The sequence below is a fragment of the Panthera leo genome, chromosome A1 (assembly GCF_018350215.1).
Source record: "Panthera leo isolate Ple1 chromosome A1, P.leo_Ple1_pat1.1, whole genome shotgun sequence".
In the NCBI taxonomy this organism is placed as follows: Eukaryota; Metazoa; Chordata; class Mammalia; order Carnivora; family Felidae; genus Panthera; species Panthera leo.
Window position 1 is genome coordinate 135,738,272 of NC_056679.1, and position 14,468 is coordinate 135,752,739.

The window sequence follows — 14,468 nt, forward strand, 5'->3', positions numbered from 1 at the left end:
TTACATTTGAGGATCATTTAGTTCCCCCAAACAGTTCATTCATTACCAAGATAAAGCCAGAATTCCTTGGCCCCTAATATTATGATTTATCATTCCATTGAGAAAGTAAGTAGAGAGATAGCAGTTAAGAGTGAACAGGTTAACAAGAGACTTTTAATGATAGAGAACAAACTGAGGGTTGATGGAGGAAGATGGGTGGGGAATGGGCTAGATAGGAGATGGGTATTAAGGAGGGCACTTGTGATGTGCACTGGGTGTTGTAAGTGAGGAATTCTACTCCTGAAACCAATATTACACTGTCTGTTAACTAATTGAAATTAAAATAAATAGGTGTGCATGGGAGCTCAGTTGATTAAGCATCCGACTTTTGGTTTTGGCTCAGGTCATGATCTTACGGTTTAGGGATTGAGCCTTGCATTGGGCTCTGCACTGACAGTGCTGAGCCTGCTTGGGGTTCTCTAGCTCCCTCTCTCTCTCTCTCTCTCTACCCCTCCTGTGCTCTCTGTCTCTGTCTCTTTCTCTCTTTCTCAAAATAAATAAATACTAAAAAAATAAATACAAAAATAGTTTAAATAAATAGATTAGAAATTGTGGACCTGGTTGGAATCACAGTTGGAGTTTTATTAGCCATTGGCCTTGTTGCTTGAAGGTTATGAAGAAATTAATGGTTCCAGTTGATGAAGAACTGTACCATTTTGCCATACTTTAGTCCTGCACAATTGAAGAAAAATGTTTCCTATTTTGCTATTTTTCAAATGTTTTCTATTTTAAATTCTTCTGTGCTCATTTAAAAATGTTCATGGAATTGGGACGCGTGGGTGGCTCAGTCGGTTAAGCATCCTACTTTGGCTCAGGTCATGATCTCACAGTTTGTGAGTTTGAGCCCCGCATTGGGCTCTGTGCTGACAGCTCAGAGCCTGGAGCCTGCTTCAGATTCTGTGTCTCCCTCTGTCTTTGCCCCTCCCCTACTTACGCTCTTTCTCTCTCAAAAATAAGTAAACATTAAAAAAATTTAAAAAATATATTCATGGAATTGCTGTCCACACAGTTCTGAATCTGTGGTGAGATCCTGCCATCCAAACAATTGAATGCAGTTTAGTTCAAAAGATTTGCTGTTATCAGCATTCAGCCTTTTTTAAAGTGTTGTTTTCTTTATATTATATTTTATAAACAATAAATAAGCTTATGTCCAACCAAAGTAGTCAGTATTGTTTAAATCATTTTATTTATTGTTTTTAACTGTATTTTTGAGAGAGAGAGAAAGAGTCCATGTGGGAGAAGGGCAGAGAGAGAGGGCGACATAGAATCCAAAGCAGGCTCCAGGCTCTGAGCTGTCAGCACAGGGCCCAGTGTGGGGCTCGAACTCAAATAAATCATGAGATCATGACCTGAGCCCAAGTCAGAGACTTAACCGGCTGAGCCACCCAGGCACTCCTGTTTAAATCATTTTAGAAGCAAATTGATCTGCGGTCTTAACATCCTCTGTGATTATTAAATGAAAAAGAACACATTTAATTTATGATCTTCGTATGTTCTTTTTCATAATCATATTTTGAGACAGTGATTAATAGAAAATCTAAGCTGGGATATTAACTAGTGAGCAACTGTCTTATATCTGATCTAGATAGTTTCAAGGATATCATTTTAGTTTATAAAGAAGTCTGTAGTTTGGGAAGAACATTTTATGCCTTACGTAAGGACACTGAGCATCTTTCAGGCCTGTATTAAAGCCTTCTCTAGGGATAATATGGTGATACAAAGGTTAATCAACCAATTACTGCCTGCTCTTCTTTTGTTTCATTTAAATGATCAGGATCCAGACCTGTTGGCTTCACTCTGTCATTCTAATACTTCATTTGAGCTGTATTAGCTCAGACCACAGTTTTCATCAGTTGGTTTTGCATAGACTCATTGGTATACAAGGTGCTAGAGGCTAAAGTGTGCTAGTTATTCAAGAACTATATTGTTGATTATGTCTATTGCATTAAAACATTGCCAGTCTTCTAATACTTGGTTTATGATCCCTGCCTCCTTATAAAGACATGAGAAAGAAAAAATAAATTTCTCCATTATAATTTTTTTTTTAAAATGAATATGAACTCAATTTAAGAAGAGATTTCATGGGGCGCCTGGGTGGCTCAGTTGGTTAAGCATCCAACTTTGGCTCAGGTCATGATCTCATGGTTTGTGGGTTAGAGCCCCACATCAGGCTCTGGGCTGACAGCTCAGAGCCTGGAGCCTACTTCAGATTCTGTGTCTCCCACTCTCTCTGTTGCTCTCCCACTCTCTCTCTCTCTCTCTCTCTCTCTCTGTCTCTGTCTCTGTCTCTCTCTCAAAAATAAACATTTAAAAAAATAAAATGAATAAAAGATTTCATGAATGGCTTCAAACTGAAAAGAACCAGAGGGATGTCCCTCTTGGTTTCCTTAATCTTAGTACTCTTGGAGTCAGCATCTCTCTTCTTTTTAGGATTAATTTGATTCTTTTTCCTAAAACTAAAAAGATTTCATTCACATACTTAGTCACAATTGTGTGTTGGTGAAATTTTGGTATCCTCTAAGAAGGTGTTTTAGAACAGGAAAAAACAATAAGAAGCACAGGCTTAATGTTTGTGTTTGTAATATGTAGATATATTATCTGAACATTATACAGTTGTGTTAACTAAATATGGATGACTCACTAGCCCAAATTCCATATTTAGCAAATGAAAATTGGTTAAGACTATTAGCTATTAAGAACGAGATTGGAAAAGAGCCCTGATATGGACTTATATGTATTATACATAGTATTAAATATAGCCATTGAAATTACTAAATGAAAACCAGAAGTAGTTATTCATGACTAGAAAAAAAAAAAAAACATTGATTGTTGTGGGTTACATACTGGACCCACTACCTGCTCAGACATGACAGTGCATTTCTTTTTTTTTTTTTAACATGTTTATTTTTTTAATGTTTTCTTTTTTTATTTTTATTTTTGAGAGAGAGCAAGCCAAAGTGTGAGCGGGAAAGAGGCAGAGAGAGAGGAAGACAGAATCAGAAGCAGGTTCCAGGCTTTGAGCCATAAGCACAGAGCACGACTCGGGGCTCGAACTCACGAACCGTGAGATCATGACCCGAGTTGCAGTCAGGCACTCATCTGACTGAGCCACCCAGGCGCCCCTGTTTATTTTTGAGAGAGACAGGTGCAAGTGGGGGAGGTAGAGAGAGGGAGACACAGAATCCGAAGCAGATTCCAGGTTCTAAGCTGTCAGCACAGAGCCCAACATGGGACTTGAACCCACAACCGTGAGATCATGACCTGAGCCGAAGTTGGACGCTTAACCAACTGAGCCACCCAGGTGCTCCATGACGGTGCATTTCTTAGTCAAATTGCTTTGATGTTTAATATAGGGAAGACATTTTCAAAATAAAGTGGTAATTATATCTTAAAGATTTTTGAGATGGCAGGGCAACACCCCCGCTTATAAATGATCTCTAAAAATATATTTAAATGCCATGTTTGAAACTAGGAGATAGATGCCCATAACACTATGCCAGAAGATGTGAAAACAGAAATGAAGAAAGGCTAGAAATTATCAGAAAAAGATGCCAGCTGGAGGCAGTATGCGCTTAACACACAGAATCCTGAAGTGGCTTAGTGAGAAGCACTTGTGATCATTGATGGCAATAATGAAGTGTCAGACTAAAAACTGGGGTTGGTTGAGAAACTTACATATGGAACAATTAATACCAAGGTCTCCAACACAGCCAGGTCACTTCCCTTCCTCCATCCAGACTTACACCTAACTTATCCCTCCACTAGAGATAGGTTTGTCTAAAGAAATTTAAACACAAGTCTCCACACATAGCTGTCCTTAGACATAGTGGAGGATGTGGGTGAGTTGCTAGGGTGAAAACATACAAATTACATGAAAGTCATATACTGAACAGTAAAACCTTCAATTTAGTCTCCTGCTTAGCTCCCAGAACCCTCATAGCTTTTGTAATAACCTGTAGTAACTCTTTAATCCAGGCAAAAGATCAGAAGATCCTTTACTGGAAGAACTGAATGGTCCCAGAGGATAGACCCACAGATAACTGGCATTAAACATCCCACCCATTCTTTTTAGAGAAAGCCCAGGAGTTTTTATTACCTTACCTTTAAATATGAATGGTTAGCCAATGACTACCACATAGTTACCAAGGATTTCCAGATATTTGATGAAAACATCCAGCTAGAAAGACAGACTAACCAAAAAGAAACTTGGGAAAAAGGTAGCAGAACAAAATTAACCCTCCACCCCCACATCATCAGAGAACTAAGAGGATAGTACTATATCTGTAAAACAAGAACATGATACTCTTCCTAAGGGAACAATGTAAGAATAAGGGATACTTGAACCTTTTCAAATAAGGTAAAAGCAAACAATAACAGTGGAAAGACTGGAAAAGTAAGCTCAAGAATTCTTTCATCATGTAAAACCAAAAGAGAAAATTAGCAGAGTGATCCAGGATTGATCCTAGAATATAGCAAAAAAGAACAAAGTAAATGTAGGATAGGAAATTCACAAGAAAACAATCCAGCATTGATAGGTGTGAATTGACTCAAAGTGCCAAAAAGACCCTGCACAGTGAATGAAAAAAGACCCAGTTGCCTGGCTGGCTCAGTCGGTTAAGCATCTGACTTCGGCTCAGGTCATGATCTTGAGGTTCCTGAATTCAGGTCACACTCTGGGGGAGCTCGATCCCACTTGTCTCTCTCTCTGTCCCTCTCTCTCTCTGCCCCTCGTAGGATTCTCTTTCTCTCCCTCTCTTTGTACCCTCACTCACTTGTTACCTCTCTCAGAAAACAAAACAAAAAACAGTATTTAAGACCCATGCCAAGGCACATTATGAAATTTATGAGTGCCAGAGTAGAAGACAAAGATTTTATTTCCATAGAGAGCGAAAACAAAGGTTACACAGAAACCATAATGAGGATTAGGGAAGAGAGTGACAGAAAAGAGTGTCTGATTTCTCAACAGCAATGTTGAAATCTGGAAGACTATAGAACACATTGTGAAAGAAAATGATTTTCTTTTTTTGTGTGTGTTTATTTTGAGAGGGAGTGCGAGCAGGGTGGAGGGTGTGGGTGGGGTGGGGGAGAGAGAGAATGCTAAGCAGGCTCAGCACAGAGTCTAACAAGGGGCTCGACACTAAGTGTGAGATCATGACCTGAACTGAAATCAAAAGTTGGACACTTAACTGACTGAACCACTCTTGCATTCTGGAAAATGATTTTCAGCATAGAATTCTGTTACCGTTTGTATTTTGAGTTTGCTCTGAGAATAAATACAATTTATTACACTAAAAATTTTATATCTACTTCCTTTCTTGGGAATTTATTGGTAGATATGCTCTACTGTTACATGAGTAAATCAAGAAAAAGAAGTGGGATCCAGGGAGCATGAGGTTGAACAGAAAAGGATGAATAGAATTCCCCATTTAATAGTGAAAAGAAGTTCTGAGGAAACAGATGTGTATCAGGCCCCGTGAGTCCAGATTGTAGCAGGTGGGATGAGAGATTCAGCAGGGCAGTCCCTGGGGAAAAAAATGGAACTGATGGATTTTGATAGATTTGATCATATAGAAATTTTATTGAATAACTGGAATCTTATCCTTTGGTACAAACTAAGTTGCCATAGGAAAACAGTGGGAAAAGTTGAAGTGAGGGGGGATAAGAAATCCTTACCTCTAGAAAAACTAAGTTGCTATTTTTTTCAAGTTTAGTTATTTTCAGAGAGAGCATGTGTGCGCAGGGAAGGGTCAGAGAGAGAGGGGGAGAGAGAGAATCCCAAGCAGGCTCCACGCTCAGTGAGAAGCTTGACTTGGGGCTTGATCCCATGACTGTGAAATTATGAACTGAGCTAAAAAATCCAGAGTCGGTTGCCTAACCCACTGAGCCAGCCAGGCGCCCCTAGGGAAACCAAATTATTGTACAAGAAGGGAAATTTAATACTAAGTTGGCACTGAACAAAAGTTATTTAGTAATAAATTGGGATGATGGGTCAAAGACTCATAATTTTTATTCTGAGTCTATTAATAATATTTGAGCACAGTGTATGTATTAATAATACAAAAGAAAATGTTTCCAGTTCTAGTTCCAAAGCAACTCTTCCTTTAGCCAGCTTCACCAGCTTTGAACACATGACCAGCTTTATTTTATTATTCTCTCACACCATACTTTTTATGCCACAAATCCCAGAAATCTGGGAGGAAAAAAGGATAAATCAGTACCCTGTGTTCAGATTTCCCACTTTTTATCATAAATGTCTTTTATAGTTTATTCAAATTGACATCCAAAGTTCACACATTAGGTAGCCCATTATGATTTAAAATTTTCACATCATGGGGTATCTGGCTGGACCTATTGGAGGAGCTTGCGACGACTCTTGATCTCAAGGTCATGAGTTTGAGCCCCACATTGGGTGTAGAGATTACATTTAAAAAAAAATTTTTTTTAAGTTTATTTTTGAAGGAAAAGGAGAGCGTGAGTGGGGGAGGGGCAGAGAGAGAGAGGGAGACGCAGAATCAGAAATGGCCTCCAGGCTCTGAGCTGTCAGCGCAGAGCCTGACTCAGGGCTTCAACTCACAAACTGCGAGATCATGACCTGAGCTGAAGTTGGTTGCTTAACCGACTGAGCCCCCCAGGCGCCTTGAGATTACTTTAAATAAATACTTAAAAAAATTTAAGGGCACCTAGGTGGCTCATTCAGTTAAGCCCCCTCTCTCCCTCTCTCCCTCTCTCCCTCTCTCCCTCTCTCCCTCTCTCCCTCTCTCTCTCTTCCCTTCCCCTGCTGTCTTTTGCACATGCACATACATGCCCATGCACTCTGTATCTCTCAAAAATAAACTTAAAAAAAATACATCATACCTAAACACTCATTCTTTTTTTTTTTTTGTTTTTTCAACGTTTATTTATTTATTTATTTATTTTTGGGACAGAGAGAGACAGAGCATGAACGGGGGAGGGGCAGAGAGAGAGGGAGACACAGAATCGGAAGCAGGCTCCAGGCTCCGAGCCATCAGCCCAGAGCCTGACGCGGGGCTCAAACTCACGGACCGCGAGATCGTGACCTGGCTGAAGTCGGTCGCTTAACTGACTGCGCCACCCAGGCGCCCCCCTAAACACTCATTCTTAAAAAATATAATTAAAGTGCCAGCTTGCCCATGAAACTAAGGCTATCATGACGAGTGTCCCTTGAGTACAGTTTTTACATCGTTAGTCTGCAAAGTAGGAGATAATATTTTGAGGTATGAGAAGAAAATGTTAGCATGCCTAAAAATACTTGCAAAATGTTATTTAATATAAGTTCAAGTTTCTTTTTCTGGGTACACATTTCATATATATAATAGTGCAATGTTATACATAGGAGTTGTATTAAATCTGGATCCAGTCAGAAAAAAGAAACCACACATTAATTTAAAGAGGGAAGTTTAATATAAAGAATTAGTTATAAGAAATTGGAATAATGAAGGTTGACTAATAGAAAGTTACTCTGAATTCTGAAGAATGTAGGAATAGCACACAGAAGGAGCAACCACCCTAGGTCTGAGATAGAGCACCCAAGGAAGAGGACCCAAGGACTGAGATCTAGACCTTGTTGGAAAGGTCACACACTAGGGGCACCTGGGTGGCTCAGTCGGTTGAGCATCTGGCTTCAGCTCAGGTCATGATCTCACAGTTTGTGGGTTCGAGCCCCGCATCGGGCTCTGTGCTGACAGCTTAGAGCCTGGAGCCTGCTTCGAATTCTGTCTCCCTCTCTCTCTGCTCCTCCCCCGCTCATGCTCTGTCTCCCTCTCTCCTTCAAAAATAAAACATTAAAAAAAAAAAAATGAAAAGGGCACACACTGTGTCTCACTGGATGACATAGAAGTTGCCGTGGAGCTGTGTTGGCAGAACTTGTTGGAAATCTTTTCTTTTGCATATGGAGGAAAGCTGTTCAGGGGAGGTTTTCTGGAGGCACACTGCTACTCAACCCTCTCTAGAGGGAAGCTGCTCTGTGCATTGGGCAATGAAGAAACTGCCCACAGTGGCAGGAACCTGTTGCTAGAGAAGCTCAGAGTACTGCAGGGGGTGTGCTGGGCCAGCAAGCTGGACCTGGGAAGCAAAAGTCTTCTTCCAATAATATTCCTCCAGCAGCCTCCATTGTCAGAGCTTCAGCTGGCAAAAGAAAAATACGTTTTTGTTTTTTGTGGGTTTTTTTGAGAGAGAGAGGGCACAAATGGGTGAGGGGCAGAGAGAGGGAGAGAGAGAGAATCCCATGAGGGTCAGAGAGAAGGAGGGAGAGAAAGAAGCAGGGCTCACTTGAAGCGGGGCTTGAGCTCATGAACTGTGAATCAGGACCTGAGCCAGAGTCAGATGCTTAACTGACTGAGCCACCCAGGAGCCCCCAAAAGGACAATAGTTAAAGACCTACATCTATTTTCTCAGAGAAGGCAAAAAGGGTGAGCTCGAGTAAATCGATAACTGGCAGAGTTAAATGCTTTTTTGGCAGTGTTGGGGGCAATTGGTAGTGGTCCACAGTAGTAGAAGTGTTGGAGACCTGGTACTTAATCTGGTCTTTGTTTATAAACTTTTGAAGGCGTTTAACTGTGAAAGGCCTGTTATTCACAGTAAATTATTTTTTACTTTTCTGTATATTTACACAGATGTTTGAGAATGAATTGGAAAGTAGTGTCTATATATAGCAAGGATTTTAATTATTTATTAGCTTCTAATTTTTAACTTGTAATCACTTACCTTTTAAAGTTCATCATTATACCTCTTCAGAGAATTAGCATGCCAAGATGTTATTTAAATTAGATTGTAATGTAAATATGTTCTGCCTGCCTGTCAGCCTTTGCTCTCCTTCACTTTAGCTAGAATAGTTTTCCTCCATTTTAGACTTTTCCTCTGACTCTTTTTCATCTTTCAGCTTTCACTGCTGCTTCCTCTAGGATGCCTTCCTTGACATAGCTAAAGTGGGTTAGGTGCTATTCTGTGTGGGCTAGAATCCTGTACTCTCACTGAAAACATCATCTTGTAAAGACCCCCTTATTTGTATTACCAGCATTCCCCACATCTACCCCATAGGAGAGTGAGGACTGTCTTGTTCCCTTCTTTAAATACCTAGGGCTTAATTAATTAGCACAGTGCCTATTACATGGTGTTTGTTTTTTTTTTTTAATGTTTATTTATTTATTGAGAGAGGGACAGAGATAGGAAGAGTGCACATGAGCGAGGGAGTAGCAAAAAGAGAGAATCCCAAGCAGGCTCTGAGCTGCCAGCGCAGAGCTCGAAGTGGGGCTCGGTCCCATGAACTATGAGATCATGTACATGGTGATTATTAAAGAGTGAATAAAATGAGCAGGATGGTACTGTTTACTTGGTTGGCAGTGTAGGACATAATGCCATATCCAGTACACCTCAAACTATATTTTGATTTTTGTTACAGTTTAGTTTTTCTTATTAAGTTTACAGTATTATTTGTGTAACTATTACAAAACACCTTGAAATACCTGTGTCTTGCTCTCTTTCAGGTTCCTTTTTTGCCAGGAGATTCAGATCTTGATCAACTGACAAGAATATTTGAAACTTTGGGCACACCAACTGAGGAACAGTGGCCTGTAAGCCTTCATACATGTTCTTTAATGTAGTTAGGATTCTATATGTTGTTGTCATGTACGTATTTCTTAAAGAAATGTATTCACGTCTTAATTTACTAGTAATATATACTCTGCAAAATTTATACCAAGTAGAAAGTTAAAATTGTGGTATGGTATCCAGCTTCCCACGTACATGTTGCCCTTCCTCCATCCCAGGGTTAATCACTGTCAGTTTGGTGGAACGTCTTGCTGTGAAGATACATACATAAACATATACTTACACAATTACATATTTTATCTTTTCTTTAATAAAAATAGGATCATGCCATATAAACTTTTTGCCACCAACTTGATCTTTTTACTTAACGTTTATACCTGACCTTTTTCTTTTTTATTCTGACGTTTTTCTTTTTAATAGCTGCATATTTTATTTTAATGGGTATTCATGTTTGTTCATCAACATCTTGGTGGATTTAGGGTGTATTTGTAGAATTTTCACTAACAGTTAAGATGTCTCAGTATTGTGCATATTTTTAATCCATTATATTGTCTACAAAAAAATCTTAAGTCGTGAGTAAAATTTACACCAATTTAAGTTGCTAAATTATATATATCATAGTTTAGTAAGATAATCTCACTTGACTATTCTTAAATTAAAACTGTAAAGCTTTAGATTTTTCTTCCTGTTATAGCCCCATCTCCTGGAGAATAAATAACTACTACAAAAGATAAATTTTAATCAGACTCTGCCTTCTGGTTAAAACTGATAAAATTATCTGAAGCTGAAATTTAGTGTAAGGAGTTTTTTTTGTGCTGTTACTTCCTCAACTTTCTAATTGAAAGTTTGCTATATGTACTCATTGTAAAACATGCTTTAGTAGCTATCATTTATTAAACACATTATATGCCATCATGACAGGCTTTTCATAAATTATATGTCATTTTCCCAACAATCCTATGAAGTAGGTACTGTTAGTCCCAGTTTATTTGAGACAAGTGAGGTTTAGTGAGGATAAATAACTTACTTACCCAAGGCCACACAGTGTCAGAGCTAGGAGTGCAATGTGGATCTGTCTGACTCCAGAGCCATGTTCATGTTACTCTGTACAGTACTTTTCTCTTAGACATGATTTTCTTTTTTCCCCTCTTAGACATGATTTTTTGTCTTTTTTTTTTTAATTGTTTTAATGTTTATTTATTTTTGAGAGCAAGACAGAGACAGAGTGCAAGTAGGGGAGGGACAGAGAGGAAGACACAGAAGCAGGCTCCAGGCTCTGAGCTGACAGCACAGAGCCCAGCGTGGGGCTCGAACTCAAGAGCTGTGAGATCAAGACCTCACCTGAAGTGGTTAACACCTGAGCCCCCCAGGCGCCCCAGACATGATTTGCTAAACAGTAACTGCTTTACTGATATTTTCCTTAGATTTTTGAAAATTATACTTATTTTGAGATGATTGTAGATTTTAGTTGTAAGAGATAATTGAGATATTCCTTGAACTCTTTACCCAGGTTCGTACACAGTTAGTACAATATCATGACCAGCATGCTGACGTTGATAGGATTAACATACAGGGGCGTCACCACAAAGATCCTTTATGTTGCCCTTTTTTAGCCATACCTACTTTCCTTCCATTCCCCCTCCCTCTTTAATCCCTGGCAATCACTAATCTGCTCTCCCTTCTGTAACTTTGTCATTTCCAGAATAGAACTAGAATCGCATACTATGTAACTTTTTAGGTTTGCCTTTTTTCACATTCAGCATAATTCTTTGGAGATTCATCCAGGTTGTATATATCAGTAATTTGTTCATTTTTATTGCTGAATGGTATGTATGTACCACAGTGTTTAACCATTCACTCCTTCGTTGTTTCCAGTTGGGGCTGTTAAAAATAAAGCTCCTATAAACATTATGTGTAGGGTTTTGTTTGTTTTTGTTTTTTGGTTTTTTGTGGGTTTTTTTTTTGTATAAAAATAAGCCTTTATTTCTCTAGACTAAATGCTCAGGAGAGCAGTTGCTGAGCTCTATGGTAGCTGTGTAGTTAATTTAAAAAACTGCTAATTTGTTTTTCAGACTGGCTGTACCATTTTATATTCTTACCAGCCATAAATGAGTAACCCATTTTCTCTGCATCCTCTCCAGCATTTGGTGTTGTCACTTTTTTATTTCAAGTGTTCTGATGGTTGTGTAGTGACAGTTCATTGTGATTTTAATTATTTCCCTAATAACTGATGGTGTTGGATATGTTTTCATGTGCTTATTGGCCATCTGTATATCTTTAGTTAAGTGTCTCTTCATGTTTTTTTCCCATTTTTTTAATGAATTGTATTTTAAGATTTTTTAAAGTAATCTTTGTACCTAACATAGGGCTCGAACTCACTCACCATCCAGAAATCAAGAGTCACATGCTCTACCCACTGAGCCAGCCAGGTCCCCATTTTGTGATTGGATTGTTTGGTTTTTAATTCTGATGAAATCTATTTTATCAGTTTGTCCTTTTACAAATCCTTGTTTTGATGTCAAGTTAAAGAACTCTTTGCCTGTCTCAAAGATTTTTCAACAAAACTATAAAAAAAGTTAAAACTATAAATAGTTTTATAGTTTTACATTTGTCATTTCAGTATGTGATCCTTTTTGAGTTAATTTTTGTATGAGGTGTGAGACTTTGATCAAAGGTCTTTTTTTTTTTTTTTTGGCCTGTGTATGGTCCAGTTGGTTTAGCACCATTTGTTGAAAAGACTATCTTTCCATCGAATTGCTTTGCATTGTTGTCAAAAATCAGTTGGCGCCTGGATAGCTCAGTCGGTTCACAGTCCCGACTTTGGCTCGGGTCATGATCTCCCACTTCATGGGTTCAAGTCGGGCTCTGTGCTGACAGCTCAGAGCCTGGAGCCTGCTTCGGATTCTGTGTCTCCCTCTCTCTCTCTCTCTGTCCCTCCCCTGCTTACATTGTCTCTCTCTCAAAAATAAACATAAAAAAAAAAAAGTCAGTTGGGTAGACTCATCAGCTGTCTGGGGCAGTGGACTTTCCATCCTGGAACCATGGACTAATTTGTTGGTAACCTGGAGAAGGCCCAGGTGCTGGTGGACACTTAAAGCTTGATTGGCCACATTTTGGCAGTATGCCAAGATTGAGCTGGTTCCTCTTATCCCTGCTTAGATTCCTGGAGTTACTCAGAGCTTGGGAAAAATAGTCAAAAGAGTTCTCAAACAGCCTCACAGGCTGAATGTTTTGGTGACCACTGATGTGTGGATATAGTTTTATGTCTTTGAGATCATAGGCAAGCATGGCATTGTTGACTAGAATGTTTAAAGACCAGTCTTTAACATCTGTTTATATTTGGTTTATTATTTGAATAAAATAAGACAATATATCAAAACAATCAGTTGGGCATATTTGTGGGGATCTGTTTCTGGGTTCTATCTTGTGTTCCTTTGATCTATACCTGTCCTTCTGCTTAATGCCACAGTCTTAATTAAAGTAGCTATGCATTAAGTGTTGAAATCAGGTAGATTGATTCCTCCACTTTTGTTGTTTTTCAAACTTGTTATAGCTATGACAGTTCTTTTGCCTTCCCACATACATTTTAGAATAATCTAAAGTGATTTTGTCAGAATTTTGGTAAGAATTCCCTTCAACTCCATATATCATTTTGAGGAGAATTCTCATCCTTACAAAATTGAATCTCCAAATCCATGAATAGGACAGGCCTCATCATTTTTTTTTTTAAGATTTTATTTTTAATTAGTTTCTACACCCAACTTGCATCTCGAACTTAGAACTCTGTTGTAAGATCAAGAGTTGAGCACTCCACCAACTAAACCAGGCAGGCACCTCAGTTATGTAGCTTTTAGTATAAGTGTCCTATGTGTTTTGTTAGATTTTCATGTATTTGATTATTCTTTTTGAATTATTCTAAACGGCATTTTAAATTTCAGTATCCACGTTTGTTACCAGTATATAGAACCACAATCGATTTTTGTGTCTTTATCCTGTATCCTCTAACCTTGCTTTACTCAGTAATTTTAGGAGTTTTTAAATAGATTTCTTGGAATTTTCTAGATAGATCATTTGACAGTTTTAGTTCTTCATTTGAGATGTATATGACTTTCAGTCCTTAAGTTTGAATTATAAATATTTTTACAGGACATGTGTAGTCTTCCAGATTTCGTGACATTTAAGAGTTTTCCTGGAATCCCGTTACAACACATCTTCATTGCAGCAGGAGACGACTTGTTAGATCTCATACAAGGCTTATTTTTATTTAACCCATGTACTCGAATTACAGCCACACAGGTATTTTAGCATATCTTTCTTATATTAGGAAATATGAGGATAATCTTAACTCTGACACTGATAAAATAGAGTATCATAAGATTTTCTAACATTCTTTAAATACTGTGAAGATGTGTTTTTGTTTTAAGAAGTTATAAGTTTTATCTTGTACCTAAGCTACAAGCCCCATTCAGACTGGTATTAAACTACATCATGCATATGCAACAAGAGAGTTTACTTTTGCTTAGGAACGTATAAATACGTATTTATTTCATAATTAATTGGCTTTCAAGTAGCTTACCTAGAGAAGAAACAATAAGAATGGCTTTGTACTTGTTAAAATAATGATATTTCAATTAATGCCAAGCCTAATGCCAAAAGTGTTCTGGTTTTTTTTTCCCATGAAATGTAGTCTCGGTATGCATGCTGATCATTGTCACAGTCAGAAAGTGATAATGGGGAGAAAATGGTATAGTTCCTTCTTTTTCTTTCTTAAAGATTTTATTTAATTTTATTTATTTATTTCAATGTTTATTTATTTATTTTTGAGAGACAGAGCTCGAGCAGGGGAAGGGCAGAGAGAGGGA

At 38.3% G+C, this 14,468-nt stretch overlaps 1 protein-coding gene across 9 annotated transcripts in view; it reads left to right on the forward strand.

Moving 5' to 3' along the window:
- Window positions 1-14,468, forward strand: part of CDK7 (cyclin dependent kinase 7) — a 62,858-nt gene that overhangs the window by 18,922 nt on the left and 29,468 nt on the right. For all 9 annotated transcript variants that reach the window (XM_042940456.1, XM_042940453.1, XM_042940466.1 and 6 more), the window contains 2 exons: window positions 9,543-9,629; window positions 13,753-13,902. In XM_042940456.1, coding sequence (XP_042796390.1) covers window positions 9,543-9,629; window positions 13,753-13,902 — 237 coding nt within the window. The remainder of the gene's footprint in view (window positions 1-9,542; window positions 9,630-13,752; window positions 13,903-14,468) is intronic.